This window comes from Centropristis striata, chromosome 21 (genome assembly GCF_030273125.1).
Source record: "Centropristis striata isolate RG_2023a ecotype Rhode Island chromosome 21, C.striata_1.0, whole genome shotgun sequence".
Taxonomy (NCBI): Eukaryota; Metazoa; Chordata; class Actinopteri; order Perciformes; family Serranidae; genus Centropristis; species Centropristis striata.
In genome coordinates, this window is record NC_081537.1 from 24320498 (window position 1) to 24342314 (window position 21817).

The 21817-nt window shown below is 35.6% G+C and overlaps 2 protein-coding genes across 2 annotated transcripts in view; one reads left to right on the top strand and one right to left on the bottom strand.

The window, feature by feature from the left end:
- Nucleotides 1-611: 611 nt before the first annotated feature.
- snx11 (sorting nexin 11) lies at nt 612-13140 on the top strand. The gene is made up of 7 exons (XM_059325087.1): nt 612-744; nt 2407-2446; nt 2706-2792; nt 6069-6169; nt 6934-7029; nt 7126-7350; nt 10722-13140. The coding sequence occupies exons 2-7, from the start codon at nt 2423-2425 to the stop codon at nt 12292-12294; spliced, it is 2106 nt and encodes a 701-aa protein (XP_059181070.1). The 5' UTR covers nt 612-744; nt 2407-2422; the 3' UTR covers nt 12295-13140.
- A 4031-nt stretch (nt 13141-17171) lies between these two features.
- The window catches only part of skap1 (src kinase associated phosphoprotein 1), a 45560-nt gene continuing 40914 nt past the window's right edge, over nt 17172-21817 (bottom strand). The window contains exons 12-13 of the mRNA XM_059325098.1: nt 18125-18227; nt 17172-17780 (exon numbers count right to left, since the gene is read on the bottom strand). Coding sequence (XP_059181081.1) covers nt 18135-18227 — 93 coding nt within the window. The 3' untranslated portion in view covers nt 17172-17780; nt 18125-18134. The remainder of the gene's footprint in view (nt 17781-18124; nt 18228-21817) is intronic.

The following is a 21817-nucleotide window of genomic DNA, read 5'->3' on the forward strand; positions in this document are numbered from 1 at the left end:
TGCAATGCATTCTAAATATAATTTTGACTGAATATCTCATCATTTTGACTTACTGTACCTTTATTTATACATTTTTTTATGTATTCTTGTTAAAATACATCTTATTTTATTATTTATTTCCTTAAAAGAAACCCCAAAACATTCCTGAGCGAATAAGATTAAAATACCATGAAATAATAAGTCTGTGAATTAATAAAAATTACATATTAATAAATATATTAGATCTTATCTATTATAAGTATTAATACATACAAATAAATGGCAAATATATAAATATATATATATTCTATATATATATATATATATATATTTTTTTTTTTTTTTTTTTTTTTTTTTCATTTTTTAAAAATGTAAGTAAATCACCTAATTAGACTTATATAAAATTGTAAAATGTTAAAATATATATATATAATTTTCACTGAAAAAAACATTGTGGACCGAACAAAATACTATAAAATAATAATACATCGGTATATAAAATAAATAAATAAACAAAATAAACTACAAATGCTCAGGCCACGCCCCCTCCCGCCCTTTACATTCACCCAGAACACTTACCGGAAGCAGTTACGTCACGGTGTGACGTAGCCGCGGTGCTTGTGACTTGCGAAATGGAGATAGGAGTGAACAAGCGTCTTTATCTGAGGATTTTTAGCTGAAATAAAGCAGAAACATCGACCAGCGAGACAACATCGATACCAGCCGGCTGGAGAGGAACCCAGCAGCCGACACACACCTCAGGAAGTAAGTAGTTTTCGACAGGGAGCAGCATTTAGCGGATGTTTCTGGAGCTAACTTGTTTGTTTAGAAGTGTGATCATTGAGGCCAGACAACTCAGGTCTCATCCTCAGCTGGTAGGGGGGTTAACTTATATATCTTTATTCTCATTTTAGTGTATTTACATCGTACCATTAGACTGGATAACTGGCATCATCCACCAGCTGTTAAATTCAGAATATTATCGCTGTTGAAGTGGAAGAAACGTGGTGATGGAAGTTAGTTTATCTGTTATCATACTGTTTTATCAGTCGATTATCTGAAAGCTATTTTGACTTTTCATCACTTGTTTAAGTTATTTATAAAGGGACAATTCCATAATATCCTCCAGTTCTGCAATGTGATTTGCTCTATTTCTGTATTGATATAATTCCATTTTATGTTATTTTTTACTTATAGAAGGGCTGTCGTCAGACAAAAAACAATTTTGACATTTCTTTTCTTTTTTATGACTTTATTATATTAAAATGTGTATATACTTTCTGTCTATAACCTATCAAGTAACAATACCATATATCCTCCAGTTCAATGTTATGAAAGGAGGATATTTCTGCATTTATATAGTGATATTTTACATTATTTATTTTATTTTTGTGAGGGGTGTGGTCAGGCAAAAAAAAAAAGACTATTTTTTTCTATTTTATGACTTTATTATAAATATTTGTATTGTATATACTTTCACTGTCTATAACTTATTACACATATTTTATCGTCCAACTACAATCTATTACATATACGATATGTACTAGGTGTAGTGTTCCACTGTTTCATTTCTCTGAAACTTACTGATGGGCTGCAACTTTAAAAATGAAGTAATTTATAAACTAAACTGTCAGTTATTTGCTAGATGAACAGATTAATTGTTAGGTCTATATCATATTAGAAAACATTAAAAAGTCCAAGGCATTGTCTTTTAAATGTCCAGGTTTGTCAGTTTAAAACTCAAATGCAATCACTTTAATGGTATATAAAAAAAAGCAAGAAATCTCCATATTTGAGGTTGAAAACAGCATTTTTGCCATGAAAAATTAATTCAAAAGTTGATTATTTTTCTACAGCTCTACTGCTACATTGCTTTATTGTTTATTTTGTAAAAAAAAATAATATATTTTTCTATTTGTTAGTTGCTTTCCGGAGCTTTGCACAAATGATTTTAACTCCACTACTATCATACTGTGTATAGTGTGTCTGTGACAAATAAACATGATTTGATTTGGATAAAACTGATTTTATTGATTTAAGAAAAGTAAACAGATCAGTCAGTAATTGTTTGTTGCAGCCCTGATGCTCGTCCTTTCTGCTCTTCCTGATCACTGGTTTGTGTTTCTGCAGGCTTATGATGGTGAGTCAGACTCATATTACCGGTCATTTAAATGAGTCTTGGTGTCCCAGCTGGACTGTATCTGGCTGCTAATGGAGACTTTCACAAACTACTAGTAGAGGTTACTCTGCTGTAAACTCTTTAAGAGTCTAACCTCTAACCTCTGGGTGGTACAGAGCTGTGAGAGTGACTCAGTGGGTTTTCTCTGTCGGAGGATGAGTCATCAGCTCATGACAACAGTCCAGCCGACATACACAGTTTGATCTTTTTATTGAACTTCCTCCTCATTGATTGTTCTCTCTTTGCAGTGCAGCACTCGGTAGGATGATCAGCAACCAAGAAGAAGATGTAAGTAAATCATTTTCCCTCTTTTTTTTTAACATTAGTTTGATATATTAATGTCTAATATGTTTGTGAAAACCTTCCACTTAATAAATGTCAAAGAACAAAGCCTCCATTGTTGTAAATCATCAGAGAGAAGAGAGAACTCTGAAGAGTTGGCATGCCTCGTGTGTCTCAGTTATTTACTGCAGATTTTTATCTGCTGCTTTGACACACAAGCAACAGTTTTTTTTTATTCTAACTTGTTTCTGTTTCTCCTCTGCAGGAGTTTGTTGCAGTGCGGGTCCAAGATCCACGCTTGCAGAATGAAGGCTCGTGGAATTCATATGTGGATTATAAAATATTCCTACATGTGAGTATTAACACTTGAGCTGCTCGGGAGCTGAAAAGATCAGTCGGTTAACAGTTTCAGGCCGTTTTCAAGCAGAAATGCCAAACATTTAGTGGTTTCAGCTTCTCCCCTGGGGAAGATTTGCTGCTTTTTGTTGGTCAGATAAAAGAAACACACAAAGTACATTTGTTTGGGCAAATATAGTAACAACAAAAATGAGAGTTTAGCTTGTAAGCGTTTAATTTAAGAGCTGATATCTAGCCATTTTTCATGGTTTTCTTGATAATGATTTTGGTTATTATGAAGAAAACCATGGAAAATGTCTAGATATCAGCTCTTAAATTAAACTCTTATGAGCTATTTTGTTGTTATCATTATATTTGTCCAAACAAATGTACCTTTAGTTGTACCAGGCATTAAAATGAACAAGATATTGAAGAAAACAATGGTCTAATTATTTTTTCCATGACTGTATGAGACAACATGTTTGGCTATGGTAGATCAAAAGAGGCATTTTTCTCTATTTTCTGAAGTTATTCCAGGAAAATAATTGTCAACAGTCATCATTGTAAGCTTGTTTTACACAGAGATGATGTAGAATGTGATTTAAAATCAAGTTTGTGGTTTATGTGTCTATTTATTTATACAGTTAAACGTAACAGGGACAGTGCACATTAATAGACAGTTCTTTAAGTGTGCAGATTTAGCCGCCTTTGCTAATTTTCAACTGCAGAAACAACAGCTACAAAAGATAAGATAAGATATTCCTTTATTGGGGAAATTCAGGTGTTGCAGCGGCACAAGTACAGAGTAAAACAGATAAGGTAATAACATTAGAATAAAATGGAATAGAATAAAGATAACAATAAAAAAATAGTAAAAAATAAAAATACAAATAAACAGCCAAGACCAAACTAAAAAACTAGTAGTGCAAACATAAAAAATACACATATAATAATTTAAAACAAGGATAACAATACATAAATATAAAACAAAGTACGCTTCTGATTATTTAAATAAATTAGAGTATGGTCTCTCACTTTATTTTCTTTCAACCATGATTTAAAACAATTTTTTTAGATTCTAATAACCTTAAAATAAGACCGTTTGATGATATTCAGAGAGTTTCCCACCAGATTTTAAGAATTAATTATAATTTTATACCTTTGTGTAAGTTTGTGACACTTCTCTACAAACACACAGTTTTCTATTAAGCCTGTCTAATACTTCAAAATACTCTCAAAGTTTTTAGGAGGATTTTATGCCCTGGAGCTTCAGATACCATCAGACTTTTGAGACCATTTCCCAATCTGAGCCTAATCTAACTCCAGTGTGTGTAGAGCTGCAGCAGCAGGAAGGATTCCTTACATTGTGTTTGGACAGGATGTTCGTGTTGTCAGGAATGCTGCGTCAGCACCAAGTCTCCATGCAGACGCCTGTTTATTTGGTGTTGACTCATGAAATCCACTGAGATCAGGTGACCTCACATGAGCTTTGCATCATGTCGGCTGTCATCGATGCGCTGCTGGTTTTTAAAGACAAATGTGCACGAGTTTAGAACTTAAAATCGAGAAAGTTAAAACAGAAGTCTTTCCAGATTTTTCAGCTCTCTGTGGCCGAAACTGCCAACAAAATATCTGTTCTCGTTTTCTTTCGCTCATGCAAGCACGATTTAATTCCCTTTTTTTCCCTGCGTTTTAAAACTTGACAATCTTGTTTAAACAGGGCTAAATGAGATACTGCAACCTAGAATTCTATTAATTATTCTGCAAATAATTTTTTCAATAAACTGACACATTTCTTTGTCTAAAAAATGTCAGAAAATAGTGAAAAAAGCCTCTTATAATTCCCAACAGCCCAAGGGTGCATCTTCTTTTTGTCCAAAAACCCAAAGATGTTCAGTTTATGATCATATACAGTCATTTTCCATGGTTTTCTTGATAATAACCAAAATCATAATCAAGAAAACCATAGAAAATGTGTAGATATCAGCTCTTAAATTAAACTCTTATCAGCTATTTTTGTTATCATTATATTTGTCCAAACAAATGTACCTTTAGTTGTACCAGCATTAAAATGAACAAGATATTAGAGAAAACAATGGTCTAATCATTTTTTCCATGACTGTATGACAACGAAAAGCATTAAATACTCACATTTGAGAAGCTGGAACCAGCAAATATTAGTTATTTTTGCTCAAAGGGGACATAGTATGCTCTTTTTCATGCTCATGCTTTGTATTTTTTACCTGTTTTAATGTAAAAAAAACACTTTATTTTGGGGGGCTGTATATTCTACAAGCCTGCAGTGACATAGGAAAGGAGGTTTGTTTTTTATCCAGGCAGCCCACAAAAAACTGACTTGGCATCCTCATTCCACAGTTTGTGGGTTGGTATGCTCGCAAGATGCCAAAATGTTTGAGCGCAACAACTGAAAAAGTCAGTTTTTCACAATATGTCCCCTTTTTAAAAGTGACTTAAATAGTCGCAGATGTATTTTTTCTGTTGAGGAATCAACTGAGGACTTCCACCCTCTAATGGAATCTGTTTTAATGACTCGAGAAGTGAAGCAGCTGTTAGTAATTGATTGAGTCTGTCAGACAGAAGCTCGTTCTGCAAACATCAGTTGACGAGTCACACGTTACTGGAACCAATGTGACATGTGAGAATGATTTAGTTCTGCAGCAGTGGAGCTGCTCCAGCTGCAGCATCAGGCCCAAGAATAGACGAGCAGATTCATTGTGAATAATTGTCAAGATAAAAGATAGAGACTGGTGTTAATATGAACTTCTGCCCTTTTTAAAAAAAATGTATTACAACTTTAGCAGCAGTTGTTCTGTCCTGTTCTAAGTGTTTTATTTTAGTTTTATGTGTTTATTCTTGTTTATCCCTAATCCTTCTTCAGTTGTGGCACTCCAAATTTTCTTATATAGGTGTCTGTACAATGACAATAAAGGCTATTTCATCTTATCTTATACTTTTTTCTTATTGTCAGCAAATCCCATGAAAAGCCCAGAAACAAGCCCCAAACCCACTGGTTCGTCCTGAAGACGCAAATCTTTAAAAAAGAGTCACAAATATTACGTTTAACTTTTTAAAAAGGCTCCAAAACAGCTGCTCACTGTAGTTTTTGTCACATGAACAGGAGGAAATAGTTGACCTATTTGCATTTTTCTTATTGATATTAAACAATATATTGCCAGTCTTTACTTTATCTGGATGTTACACTGTCTCATACTTCAGCGTTGTATTATAATCTAGTGTTCCTGACTGTTATACATGTTTTTTTTACTCCCAGACGAACAGTAAAGCGTTCACAGCGAAGACGTCGTGCGTGCGGCGGCGCTACAGCGAGTTCGTCTGGCTGAAGAAGAAGCTGCAGAAGAACTCTGGTTTAGTGTAAGTTGCTGTGGTGAAGAGGGAGAGCAAATAAATATTCTGCTACTATATAAGTATCTGCTACTATACGACCAATATGGGATTTTTAAGACAAATATGATGTTACCCGTTTTAAAAGAAAAATGACCAATATATAGTGAATGTTTGAGCTGGAGTGAAAATAGAACTTCTCTATATAGATTTTGCAGATTTTACTCTGTAGTGGCACTCAGAAGGCTTGTAGCACCCTATAATGTAATAATTTCCTGATAATGCCTGAAAATGTAATAAAATTTGCACTTAACTTAAATGTAATAAAACCCAATAATGTAATAACTTCACCAATAGTGTAATAAAATTTCCTGACTGATATTGTAATAACATTTTTATTACATTTTAGATTCTGAATGAACATATGTATTACATTATCTGTCAAGTATCACATGATCAGTTTTGAAGAAAAAAAACTCCTGAAAATGTAATAAAAATGTTATTACAATATCAGAATATATATATATATATATATATATATATATATATATTAAAGAAAGTTGATTTAAAAAGTAGATTTTCATTTGATCCCCTGAATCATTTAGATATTTATAGCTTCATGTGAAAACCTAAACTGAAGCTTTAAGTGTTTACGAAAAAGGACATTTTCTACAGCCCTTTGTTCTAATCTTTTAATGTCTTTTCTCATGACAAAAAGTTCACTTACATGGCATTTTTGTATCGGATTTATTGAAGCAAATATCTAAAACATGGCTGCTTGTTGTGACCTGCAGGCCGGTCCCAGACCTTCCAGGAAAGTGCTTCTTCTCCTTCAGTAATGAGGATTTCCTTGAGAAGAGACGGAAAGGACTGCAGACCTTCCTGGACAGGTAAGATCTGCTCATCCTTTATTATTTGCTGTAAAAAAAACAACGTTTTTTTAATGCAAGTTATCATGATAACGACGGATCCCTTCCTCCCGGCAGCGTGGTGAACATGACGGTGTGCCTGTCAGACAGCCAGCTGCACCTCTTCCTGCAGACTCAGCTGCCGGTGGGTCACATCGAGGACTGCGTGCAGGGACACACGCCGTACTCGGTGACGGACGCCATCCTCACCTACGCCTCGTCCAACCGGGGCTTCGCTCAGGCGCAGGAGGACGACGTCATCAAGGAGCCCAGTCTGACCGTCTCCTACGAGTCCATGGAGAGGTGAGAGCTGCTCGTAGACGGAGTGTGGAAATCATTTCTGTTTGTTTAACCCATAAGAACCCTTGGTGACACCTGTGTAACAAACACTTTAAATCTTCTAGAATCTCCCATATTCAGCTTTATGCTTTACATTAACTCATTAAATCCCTAAGCGACACATACTCATCACCCTGGTGTGGTGGTCATGTGACTTTGACAAGAAGTGACTTCTCCAAAATGTGGCTGTGACTGGAAACAGAAATGTGAAAATTTTCAAAAAGCTTATTTCTTGTTACTAGGCTAAGTTTAAACCAATTTAACAATTCTATTCCGTTAATAGGGCGTCCTGTATTGCATTTAACTTGTTCTGACCATATTTCTTGAACAAATTAAAGTCAAAATTTTGATATATGTTATGGAGATGCAAAAGAAAAAGGCACATTTGTGTCTCTGTAAGCAGAAAATGTGTCTAGTTTTTTTCTATTTTAAAATAAGAAATATCATAAACATAAATACCATAAACGCCAATTGTAACGTATATGGCACATCACAGATCATTTGACATTTAGGGGTAGTATTTTTTTTAAAAACATCAGAAATGTGTTCTATGTGGTCCATTTATAGAACACATCCTTTAAGGATAACTAGGTCTGGGTTCTTATGGGTTAAGGTTCCTCGTGCTTTATCTGTCCTACTGCCACCAAAATGTGCTGCAGTCAGATCGATTTCTCAACAGTGCCACCCATTCAATTCAATGTTTATTTAAAAAATGCTTATAGATTTTAAGATATACATTCAGAAACATTAGCAAATAAGTTTTAGGTTCAAATACTTAGAACAGGACTAGAGCAGCAGGGAATAGACGGAAGCTTTATTTATAATGTTGACGTTCAAATTCTAAATGTTTTCTATTTAAATCCAGTATTTCTGCACAGTTGCTACATTTATTATTATGATTTATTGTTTAATACTATTTGGATCATATGATCATACAACCCTACGCAGCCAACACTGGAATCTAATTTCACAGAATTTCCAGTATATCCAGGGATATGTCCAAAAGTCCAAGTCCAAAAGTCAAAATGTATTGTATTTATATGTATATTTATATGTATGTATATGTATTCATTTCCAAAATTCACGTTTTTATATGATTATGTAAATAGTCAGCTTGAATCCATATTTTTGGCATTGAGTCTTTAAAAAACTGTCTTTACGCTCTTGCTGGCTGCCATAAATTACATATCTATAACCACATATTAAAAAAAAAAAAGCTTTATTCTTTAACCTTTTGAAAAGTTACTTTTTTAATTCGATACAGCCCGAAACTGGAGCCTCATATGGGTTTAATGTTTGAATATTGAATATAAAGTTTACTTTTCTTTCTTCAAGTTGTAGAGGTTAAACAGAATTAATTGGATGTTAATAACTGACCTTTCGAGCTGCAGTTTGTGGGATTTTGTTACTATTGCATTGGATCTAACTCAGCTTTTTCAACCTGAAATACACTTACAAACATACAATCATAAAGAAAGAACAGTACAAGAAACAGTTAAAATAAGCGACCCTCCCTCTTAACCCATTGAAGCCTGGAAAGCGGATACGTCGTTTTGTAGTATTTATATAAGCTCTCAAATACTTTTTGAATTTCATTTCTATCTGCTACAGAGGCTGAAAAATCTATTATTTAGTAGGAAGAGTTGACACTTCTGTTGAATTTCCAGAAAAACTTCAAGTTTTAGGGGCTGATTTTAAAATCGCCCAGAGGTTTTACAGGCAGTTTTAGGCGTCAATGGGTTAAACCTATAAATAACTAAACTTAAATTACGAAGCTTGATGAAAAAAATAATAATAAAAAAATATATAAATATTTATAAATAAATATAAATATATATATATATATATATATATATATACAGTACAGGCCAAAAGTTTGGACACAGATTCTCATTCAATGTTTTTCCTTTATTTTCATGACTATTTACATTGTAGATTCATCAAAACTATTAATGAACACATGTGGAATTATGTACTTAACAAAAAAGTGTGAAATAACTGACAACATGTCTTATATTCTAGTTTCTTCAAAGTAGCCACCCTTTGCTCTGATTACCGCTTTGCACACTCTTGGCATTCTCTTGCTGAGCTTCAAGAGGCAGTCACCTGAAATGGTTTTCCAACAGTCTTGAAGGAGTTCCCAGAGATGCTTAGCACTTGTTGGCCCTTTTGCCTTCACTCTGCGGCCCAGCTCACCCCAAACCATCTCAATTGGGTTCAGGTCTGGTGACTGTGGAGGCCAGGTCATCTGGCGCAGCACTACTTTCTTAAAGTAACGATGGCCACTCGTTTCTCTTTACTTAGCTGATTGGTTCTTGCCATAATATGAATTCTAACAGCTGTGTATCAACTTGACTTCTGCACAACACACCTGATGGTCCCAACCCCATTAATAAGGGAAAAAATTCCACTAATTGACCCTGACAAGGCACACCTGTGAAGTGAAACCATTTCAGGTGACTACCTCATGAAGCTCATTGAGAGAACACCAAGGGTTTGCAGCGCTATCAAAAAAGCAAAGGGTGGCTACTTTGAGGAATCTAAAATACAAGACATGTTTTCAGTTATTTCACACTTTTTTGTTAAGTACATAATTCCACATGTGTTCATTCATAGTTTTGATGCCTTCAGTGAGAATCTACAATGTAAATAGTCATGAAAATAAAGAAAACGCATTGAATGAGAAGGTGTGTCCAAACTTTTGGCCTGTCCTGTATATATATATATATTATTTAACGTTAAAGAAAATGTTTTTTTTATTCTAGTTTTGGTCATTTCATTAATTTTCGTTAACTATAATAACCTTAATCCCTAGCCCCTTAAGTTAACCCTTAACCCAACCTTCACCATCACCACTAAAATATCCAACCCTAACATAAACCTGATGTAACCTGAACCCTTAAAACAAAGTCTGAAATCTCAAAAAAGCCTTTAAAGAAGTGAGTACTGGCCAAAATGTCCTCACTTTGCAAAAATGTCCTCACTCTGTTGGTTAAAAACATGTTCCGGTCCTCACTATGTAGGAAATACAAGAACACACACACACACACACACAGACAGGACAGACAGACATGTTGAAAGTTTGATCTGTCACATACCTCAGCAACAGTTGAAATAATATCCTGTAAACTACTCGGCAGTGTTAATAATGTATGGGTGAGAGTCGAGGGCCAGAGTCAAACACACTCAACATTTCTTTAGAAATGTTCTAGTTTCAACTGTAATCTCTTTGCAAGAACGTGAATCGGTATTTACCCAAAGTTGAACTAATATTATATTATACTATACAAGTTCTGTATTCTATTGTAGTTAAAGTATTTTTTTCCGCTCCACAGCCCGGCTCCTCATCTCCCCGTCCTCCAGTCTCAAGAGTCCTTCAGCCCTGAGCTGCTGACCTGTGCCGACCCCGACCCTCTGGAAGGTTTACTGGAGCTCTGCGACAAGGACACGGAGGAGTTCCAGTACAAGGACAAATCCTCCATCAGGGTCCTTCAGAAGAACAACCACCTGGAGGCCGTAGTGGAGGACAGCGGCCCGAGAGAGGCCACCTTTTTCCTGGGCGACGTCCCCGAGAGTCTCAGCCTCACAGACGAGCAGCAGAGGAGCTGTCAGATCCAGGCAGCCGTGGAGGTGCACTCGCCCATGGGGACCGGCTTTGAGGAGAAATGTGGAGTAGACCGCTTGTTCCAGGAGTGTTCAGAGAGAGAGGAGAGCGATTTGAGATCACAAACAGAAGAAAAGACTGTTCAGTTGGAAAGTTCTGTGGAGGCAAAGATGGAAAAGGTCGACTCTGAGCAGCAAAAATGTGCAAATTCTGCAGCAATTTTAGATTTAAAGGAGAGTGAAGCCGGATCTCAGGAGGAAGTTCTGGAAGTCGTCTGCTCTGAGATGCAAGTTGTAGAAAATCAAGTTGGTTGTCTCAAACACGAAACAGAAGAAAAGACTGTTTCTGATTCTGACACAGAGAGAAAGGTGGGTCCGTGTGAGAGTTCTGAAGAGGTTCAGATAGAAAAAGTTGACTCTGAGCCAGAAAAATGTGTGAATTTAAAGGAGGGTGACTTTCAGGAACAGGTAACAGAAAGCGTGGAAGTTCTGGAAGTCGTCTGCTCTGAGAAGCAAGATCTAGAAAATCATGTGATCCCAGAAGTTCATGACCTCGAGCATGATACAGAAGAAAGCAGTGTTCCTTCTCCAGACACGGAGGAAAAGGAGGATCAGTCGGAAAGTTTTGGAGAGGTTAAGAAAGAAAAGATCGACCTTGAGCCAGAAAAAAGTGTGAATTCTGCAGAAACTTCACATATAAAGGATAGTGAAATGAAGGAACAGGTAGCAGAAAGCGACTCTAAATCTCAGGAAGTTCTGGAAGTCGTCTGCTCGGAGAAGCCGGTTTTAGAAAATCACGTGATCTCTGAAGTTAAGGGTCTGGAACGTGTTGATAGCACCGAGGCTGAAGATGTCGGCTGTCTGGATGAATCTGAGAGCAAAGAAGAAAGCAGCTGCGAGGACGTCGTGCAACGGATGGACCAAGTGGAACAGGATCAGGATCTGGTCAGGACCAAAGACGACAGCGACGATGAGAGCAGCTCGTCTTCCAACGAGAGCATCGTCAAGGTGAGCGATGAAGAGAGCGCCTGTGAGGAGGAGGAGGAGGAGGAGGAGGAGGTGAACCAAGCTGCAAACGGCTACATACAGACAGAGGAGGACATCACTCACTGCTCCACTAGAAACATTTTGGACCTTCACATGAACGTATGTCCCGTGGACAAAGAGGACATGTCGGTGCAGGAGGACGACGACCTGCATTACATCACCAACATCAGTGACTTGAGTAACTCTCTGGACCTTAACTCGGCCGTAACAGGTGGAGATTTGACTGAAAATAGTGATATTAGCATTTTAGAAATGTAAACGTACGGAGCAGGAAACCCCAAAGGAGACTCCTGAGGTGGAGGAGCTTTAGTTAAACAGCAGAATGAGAGAAATGGATCCTGGAAGTTGGAGAAAAACAAACAAATCTGTTCATTATACACCACTTTCACAATGCAGACGATCCGCTCTGTCTCACATGTTTTAGCTCGACTTCCTTTTTAAAAAAAGATAGTGTTCATTTAATTTTAAAATCTTCATTTACACTCAGGTACACTCCTCTTGGATCGGTCTGTTTTGGGAACAGCAGAGGGCGCTCACGCTCACTGAAGCATCTGAGTTGATTTACTCTCACATATATTAATATATATAAACAAACATAAAGAGCTAAAAGGTTTTATTGTTGTGTTAACATTCAATGTGATTTCAGACATTTTAACTTTTAATGTGATTGCTCTGTTATTTTTTGGAGAAGCTAAATAACAAATCAGTTGGGAGACACAATTACATAAATGTACACTTGAATTTGAGGACAGATTACTTTTTTCCAAGTCTATATTAACACTCACAGGTCATATTGCACTTTGAAAGAGTTTTTGGTTTCAGTAATTGATGCTATTGTCCATACTGACGTCAAGAGACTTTTAAATCATCCAAATCTACAGTAGTTTAGTTAAAAGTAATAATGAGTCTTCAGTAATCTGACAGGTTGAAATAGGTACTAAAAGGTACTAAATAGACTTGATTTGCCTTTTTTTCTCCAGACAAAGCTGCATTGGAGTGACAGTAAGAAAAAGGAGTTTAATACAGAAATAACCCCAAACTTTATCCTCTTAATACAGTCATGGAAAAAATTATTAGACCATTGTTTTCTTCAATTTCTTGTTCATTTTAATGCATAAAGGTAAATTTGTTTGGACAAATATAATGATAACAACAAAAATAGCTGATAAAAGTTTAATTTAAGAGCTGATATCTAGACATTTTCCATGGTTTTCTTGATAATGATTTTGGTTATTATGAAGAAAACCATGGGAAATGTCTAGATATCAGCTCTTAAATTAAACTCTTATCAGCTATTGTTGTTGTTGTCATTATATTTGTCCAGACAAATGTACCTTTAGTTGTACCAGGCATTAAAATGAACAAGAAATTGAAGAAAGGGTGGTCTAATAATTCTTTCCCTGACTGTACGCTCACTTAAAAGCCACCAGACTCCTTTGACAAAAAAAATAATTCTACCTCACAGAACACAGGAGTTGCTGGTCAACTTCTGCGTTGATCGGTCAGTTTGTTTGTGTTATTTGGTGACTTTGGTGAATCATAATTAACCATTTAAAACACCAAAGTGACACAATAACACAAACAAACTAACCAATTGAAGCAGCTGTGGACCAGCAACTCCTGCATTCTGTGAGGTAAAATTACTGTTTTTATCAAAGGAGTCTGGTGGCTTTGAAAAGAGCAACGAAAAAATAAAAAAAGGCTGTCTAACGTCAAGATAAATCGACGAAAATATTCTAAATATAGCCTACACACTTTAAAGTAAACAAATCAAGTTGGCATTTAACAAAGTTACAGCCTATTTGGTCCCAATTTGAGCAAGAAGAGGCAATTCAATACAAAGAAGACAGACTGTCCAATTCAATCTGTCTCACCTCAGACTTCCGAGGCCTCAGATTAACTGGAGTTAAACTTTGATCTGCTGACTGTCAGTGTGGACAGGAGAAACACATTAGTGTGACCAGAAACTAAATGTATCCTGACAGTCACTGGAGAATCACACACACACATTTACAGTTAATGTGAAACCGTATAAAAACCCACTGTAAGTCAACAACTGTGTCCTACTCTAATTTTGATAAATGATCCCTTAAAAAAAGTGTCTGCTGCACAACAATCCTGTAATAATCAGCACGTTGTGTGTATAATTATGAAGGACAAACTGTATCAGAGTTAAACATTAAACTGGTTGAGCAGTGTGTCTGGATTGAGGCCAAGTTAACATCTAATAGGGTTACTTCTTGGCAAACGTTGCTCTGAAAAAAATGATGTTGTATAAATAAACATTTCAGGCCAATGAAGCTCAAATAAAAATGTGGTTGTTAATTTAATTTGACATGATTGTAAACAAATGATCAGGATATAAATCACGACCCCTGTGCAATTTTTTGTCTTTAATAATGTGCATTCTTGTCATTTCTGTAACATTTTTCTGCTGTTTTATTGGATTTATAAGAGGACACGACAGTTTACGCACACTAAGCTTTATCATGTCAGTCTAATATGCTGTTTACATGTTTTTACAGGTTATTTAGTTCACGTCAGTCGCTGTTTTACTGCCTCTTTAAGGTGGTCGTGGTACATTATATTAATAAAGAATACTTTGTGAGCACAGCCTTTATTCCATTTAGTCTAAAAACCTTGGCTGCAGTTCGACCTTGACATTGTTTTCACACACTACTGCTGCTGCTTGTCATTAATATTGTTGCTTTTTTTTTTTAAAAGGGACCCAGTTTTGTTTTTTTATCATAGAAATGAGCCTCATCGCTCCTCGTGCGTCACAGCCGGATCCAGCTGATGGATTGTAAAGTACTGGGTTGTTTTTCTTTGTTTCTACACTGTAAATGAGTACAGGTATTTTTTTTTTTTTTTTGTTGCTTTTAAAAATATTCGTTTTTTAGAAGAATGTTCCCCGCTTTGAAGGAGACTTATTTTATAACGTGGATCTACAAGGGCATCGATAACTACCTGACTGTGTCCATGTGAATCTACTTTTATTTCAAATAAATAGTTTTTCTTCTTTAACTGTGCTGCGTGTGGCTGTTTATTTCTGTGGTTTCACGTCACTCATTTTATCATGCATGTCTTTACACGACTCAGCTGCTGATTTTAAGATGAGGTTGTGGAGCAATGCTGCCCCCTAGTGGATGAAAATGAAACAGTTTAATAAATCAACATAGAGGGATGATTAAAAAAACAAGCAAATAATATGCTTTTTGTGGATAAAAGCTGCAATTTGTATTAAAGAGGAGTATATACAGTCATGGATAAAAACATATTATTATTATTATCTAGACATTTTCCATGGTTTTCTTCATAAAAACCCAAATAATTATCAAGAAAACCATGGAAAATGTCTAGATATGAGCTCTTAAATTAAACTCTTATCTGATTTTTGTTATCATATTTGTCGTATTTTTTCCATGACTGTATATTCATTTTACCAAATTTAAAATGAAATGTAACTTTCCTATAATAATATATTCCTACTTTTTTTTAAATTGGATTAATTACAAACATAACTAATATTGTTTTGAGAAGAAATGAGTCACATTTTGTCTGTTGTTGATGTGTTTTTTTAACAGCAGTTTAGACTTCACTTGTCCTTGTGTGTTAAATATGTTTGAAGGTTTAGGGTTAAATAACTGAGACATTACACAGAATTTTAATTGAAAAAAAAATCACAAAGAAGCAGTAAAAGCTGTTGAAGATTTTGGCGTATTTGTGCGTAAAATTCCAGATACATTGCATATTTCACATAATGTACACAACATTTAGCTTTTAGAAAAATGTATGTCAGAAAATAAGCAACTTACAATGTTCATATTTTCATTTTAACCAGTGAGAATGCATCAATCAGTTCAATTTCAATAGTCTGTTCACAAGTTCATAAAGTGTTTATGAAAAAAAAATCACAATTTAGCAGTAAAGAAATTCTCAGTTAACACCTACAATAAAAACTTAATAAACAAAAGTGTAAAAAAAAAAAAAAGACAATTTACCAGAGCACAAAGACGTCTTCAGATTCATGTTTTTGTCCAATCTGTGGTTAAAAACTCAAATATATTCACTTTATAACAATATAAACAGGGTTTGGACAGATTTTATTAAAGCCAGTAATTCAATTTAATCTAATTTTTTACTATAAATGCAAGAATATGTTTAGAGAAGTCATTTTTATTACCACATACATCAACAAACACTTTATTTAACAGTTGTTCATACTAACTGTGCATGTTTGATTGTGAGTATTTAATTAATAATTAAAATTATAATTATTTGTGTAGATGAAAACACCAGATTATGTTGAAAATTAAGCATTTTTTCAAGGAGTATATTAAAATTCAAGCATTTTCCCAACACTGAAAACATTAATGATTAAAATTAAACATTTTCCAAACTTTAAAGGCTCTGTATGAACCCTCAACTTTTTTTCATTTATTTTTTATAAATTGCTTAAACAATTAATCAAATATCAAAATGGTTGCCTGTTATTTTCTGTCAGCTGACGAACTGATTAATCATCTAATTGTTTAACTCTAGTTTGAAAGTAAAAATTTTTTCTAACAATACATCACAAAAAATGTCAAAAAATGTCAGAAAATAGTAAAAAAAAAAAAAAAAAAAAAAAATCCCAGGTTTACAAAGTCCAAGCTTATGTCTTTGATTGTCCTGTTTTGTCAGTCAAAAGATATCCAGTTTGATATTATATAACACAGAACAAGAAATCGTCTAATTGTTTAATTCTAGTTACAAAATGTCAGAAAATAGTTTAAAATGTCATAGGTTTACAAATCCAAGCTGATGTCTTTAAATGTATTGTTTTGTCAGTTAAAATCCAAAAATATTCAGATTACAGTGATATAAAACAGATAAAAGCAAGAAATCTGGCAGAAAACAGCATTTTCAGGACATTTTTGCATAAAGAAATTACTGTTGTGATTTATTAATTCATTGTTTGGTCTTTAAAGTGTCCAAAAATGTCCATCACAGGTTCTTTAAGTCTAGCTGATGTCTCAAAATGTCTTGTGTCAGTCCAAAATCCAAAGCTATTCAGTTTATAGTGATGTAAAACAGAAAAATAGCAAGAAATGGAGTCTGAACACAACATTTTCTGACTGCCATTAATTGTTTGGTCTATAAAATGTCAGAAAATAGTAAAAAAAATAAATAAATAAAAATAAAAAAGTCCATCCCAGGTGCATCTCAATAAATTAGAAAATCATAGAAAAGTTTATTTATTTCAGTAATTCAATTCAAAAGATGGAAATAACACATTATATAGATCCATTACACTGAGAATGAAACATTTAATGTCTTAATGTATTTAATTTCTTCTAATTATAATGATTATGGCTTACATTTAATGAAGACCTAAAATTCAGTGTCTCAAAAAATGTGAATATTACAAAAGACCAATTTTAAAAAGTGTTAAATATGGAAATGTTGGCCTCTGACAAGCATGTCCATCTATATGACTCAATACTTGGTTGGGACTATTTGACTTGAACTACTGGAAATAGACTTTTCCTTCATATTATAATGTATTGAGATGCACCAGTATATAAAACAGAACAAAGCCAGAAATCTCTAATTGTTTAACTCTAGTCTTCATGTTAATATTGCAGGTAAAAGTGGTTCATAGTGTCCTGCAGCAGATCTACATGATTTAACTTCCAGTTTTATGACAGAGGATCATTTTCAAATGACAACAGATTATCTGACGAGGCCGTCAGCAGCAGCAGCTGTAAAATAAAATGGAAATAAATAAACACACTATCTGAGAACACGCATTAATAATTCAGTATTCATTCTAAGCTGAGCCTATCTAACAGTATTAGGGAATCATTTTCTTAAATAGGACAAGCGGCGCTGTAATCATGCTTTGGTTGCACATATTTATCCCCAGCCGTCGGGCCGCTCTCTCAGCTTTATGCAGTACTTCTTCCAGCCAGCAGATGCCATAAATGGCAGGTCAACGACTGAATATACCTCAATGGCAATCTGGATGAGTACCAGGGGGACCGTTTCTGTGTATTAGGCCACAGTAATGGTCCATAATGCTGATGATAAGAGAGTGGCTGGGTACCTGTTGGAGCTCAGAGGATGTAGGCAGGGTGCAGGAAGTCCTTGGGGACGATCCCCATGGTGCCGTTCAGCTCGCCGACCCACCAGCCGTGAATGTTGTACTCCTGCAACCCAAAATGAACAAATAAAACACCCGCCGGTCTCTGAGGGGTCCGAGGACAAGCAAACAAAGCAGGATTAAGCACCGATCACACTTTTATTCGATTTGAGCGCACTGTTTGTCTCGTGTTATTAACATTAGAACAACCATTTGGATGATTTGAGCTGCAATTACACGTGGCCCTGATCCTTTACAGTGGAAATAATAAAGTTTAAACTGTATAAACTCAACTTTAGCGAAGGAAAACCTGGGGAGTCTAGACCCGACCTGTGAAACAGCCATGTGGAATAGTCTAATAGATACCGGGCTGCATTAGCCTCCAGGGTTTTTAATCAAAAATAGGGAAAAACAACAGTAAACAACACTATTGAGACGAAAATAAAAGCACTTTTTTTACTGCTCAGAAGCCATAACAACAGCCTGCCTGCTCCCAGACTAATTACTGCAAGACTTCAACTATCCTGCTCTGTGATTAAAAAGAAAACAGGAGTCTTAAATTCAAAGATGGAAAAAAAAAACATTAAATGTTCTGCAACTTAAAATAATTAGACCTCAATAAAGCTGATAACATTCCTCATTTTTATACCATCAGAAGTTAAAAACCTTTAGGGCACAAAATAAAATCAGCAGCTTCAGCAAATCATTTGTAATCATTTAGACGTTTTATAGAAAACATCAAAGTATTATGCATCCATTTAAATAATTTCAATTAATTAAATTAGGAAATAAAAATAAAGAGCAGAAAGAATAATAGAAAATAAAAAAACACTTGCACAAAACTTCTGTTTGCATAGTTTAGAAAAACAATAAAACGCATTACATACATTTTTACTGACGATTAAAAACAAGTTTGTATCCTACAAGATGTTGAAAATAAATAAATAAATAAATAAGACAGTGAGCTGCTGTCGTTTGAGGCTAAAATATGACCTTAAATATAAACGTCACTCTTCTAAACAGGTTTAATGTAACGTTTAATTAATGTTGGCTGAATTAATTATTTTGCATTCTATAATTTGTGTTGAACCTTTTGGAAATATAGAAATAAATTTAATCAAATGGTCGGTGAAGATTTTATGTTGCATATAATCATCAGTGAAAGAATCATAATGAGATCAATGCAAAATAAAATTCATACACTTATAATACACAATTAATTGATTACTCAGTGAACCCTAACGCTTCTGACCTGCAGAACACAGAGATACTTTTAGTAGTTTTGGAAAAAGGAAATCTTATTTGAGAGCATTTAAACAGCATTTTCTGCACTTTCTTGCTTAAAAATCACTTTAACATAAAGAAATTAATGAAAAATCTACATCCAATATTGCCAATATCCAAGGTGATGTCTCTAAATGTTTTAATCATATCAGTCCAAAACCCAAAGATATTCAGTTTAATATAAAGGAAGAAAGTAGAGGCTGGAAACAGCATTTTTGGACATTTTTTGCATAGAAAATTACTCTCACGATTAATAAATCAATTGTTTGGTCTACAAAATGTCAGAAAATAGTTAAAAAGCTGATGTCTTTAAATGTCTTGTTTTGTCAGTTTACAACTCAAAGATATTCAGTTTACAGTGATATAAAACAGAGAAAAGCAAGACATCTGGCTGAAAACAGCATGGTCAGGACAGTTTTTGCATAAAGAAATTACTGTTTGGATTTATAAATTAATTGTCTGATCTACAAAATATCTACCACAGTGTCTCTAAGTCCATGCTGCTTTCCTTAAATGTCTTGATTTGTCAGAAAAGAAACCAAAGATATTCAGTTTACAGTGAAATAAAACAGAAAAAAACAACAAATCTCCAAATTCGAGAGTCTGAAAACAGCATTTTTGCCTAGAAAATTACTGTTATTATCAATAAATTAATTGTTTGGTCTATAAAATGTGAGAAACCAGTTAAACATGTCCATACCAGTCATGGTCATATCTTTAAATGTCTTGTTTTGTCGGTCCAGAGCCCAAAATATTCATAAAACAGATATGATGTAAAACAGAGAAAAGCAGGAAATCTCCAGATTTTAGAGGCTAAAAATGACTTTAGGATTAATCTTTTATCAAAATACTTGGAGATCAATTTCTGAGACAATAATCGAAAGTTAAAATCATAAAGAATCAATAACATGTAGATACTTCACATGTGTGACACATTTTACAGCTCTAAAAACTAAATTTCAGATCTCTCGTGTTACACTGTCAGACTGAAATAACAAAATCTTTCATTCATTCACACCAACAGCCACATGATGGTCTGATCGCAGCAGTTGGGCTCTAACAAGATCTGTGCTGGATCAATATTTGGCCCGAGACCAGAGGGGCGTCGAGGCCCAGCAGCCGGAGCAGAGGAGGCACCAGCCGGCCGTCGTTCTCCTGCTCTGATTGAACGAGGAGCCCGGCCGCTCCTCTCTCCTCTCTCCTCTGCTCCCCGGCAGATTGAGAATGGCTCATGAAGAACAGCACACACACTCTGTACATGCAAGCAGACACGTGTACACTCAAGTTCTACACGTCTGACTTCTTGCTCGAACAGGTTCTAGTTGTAAAGACACACACTGTGGACACGATGATGAAGGGCTTTTTGTCAGAGGTTCAGCCCATCATCCTGAGCTGACACCTCTCTGTATCCAGAGGAATGAGGCCTGCAGCTAATGAGAGGCGTTTGGACAGCCCAGGATGGATGGATCGCTTAGAAAGTGATAAACCGCGAGACTCAAGTGTTCTTACAGCACAAACAGGTACCCACAATAAGCAGATTGTCCATCCAGGCCTCATCGTTTTCCCCTACGAACCTGGCTGACAGCTCACACTGGGACGCTCCAGTATGCTTGGCTCGCTGACAAACTCTGACTGACAATTCGGTGTGTGTTTGAGCTCATAAAGCAGGGGAAAGTTAAGTCCGAAATGGCCTTTTTATGCTCCCCATAAGACCGCGAAAGGGAAAAGCCCAGTTGCGGAAAGCTGGCTCTGGTTCCCCGTTGGTGAGGAGGAGGAGAGGGGAGACAGACGGACGGGGGGGGGAGGCATCGCGGAGAGGGAGCGAAACAGTTTTTCTCTCCCTTGGGGGCGTCGCAGCACTATTCCACCAACCGTAGTGACAGAGAGTTTTATTTATCTCCGTGGCCCATCTGTGCAGTCGGTCTCAAATTCTCCCTGAGAAAGGTCTTTTGGATTATCAGCGCCGCCATTTTAATACAACTGCTACATCACAGAGTGGGCGCCAATGGCGGTGGAAGTCTGTCAGGCGTGCAGAGTCCATCTTCCTCATACTTGAAATGGGTTCATCCAGAGTACACCTGCTGTAATAGGGACATTCCAAGAGGCGTGGAGAGTAAATTATCCAAATGACAAAAACTATGCTAACTCCACAATGTCCTCCTCCTTCTGTTTGTTTTCCCTCTTTTTTGTCTCGTAGGTTTGATTTGTTTTTTGTGTGATTTTATTTTGCATCTTAAGTTGTGAGAGTCTGGGGTGAAGAAGTGTCTCGGCTCATCTGAAATGGAAGACGCAGCCTCTAAGATGCTCTGGGGTGATGAAAATCAAGCGTCCCCAACTCCCCGAGTGGCTGGGTTCTGGGAAACGTCTGGTTTC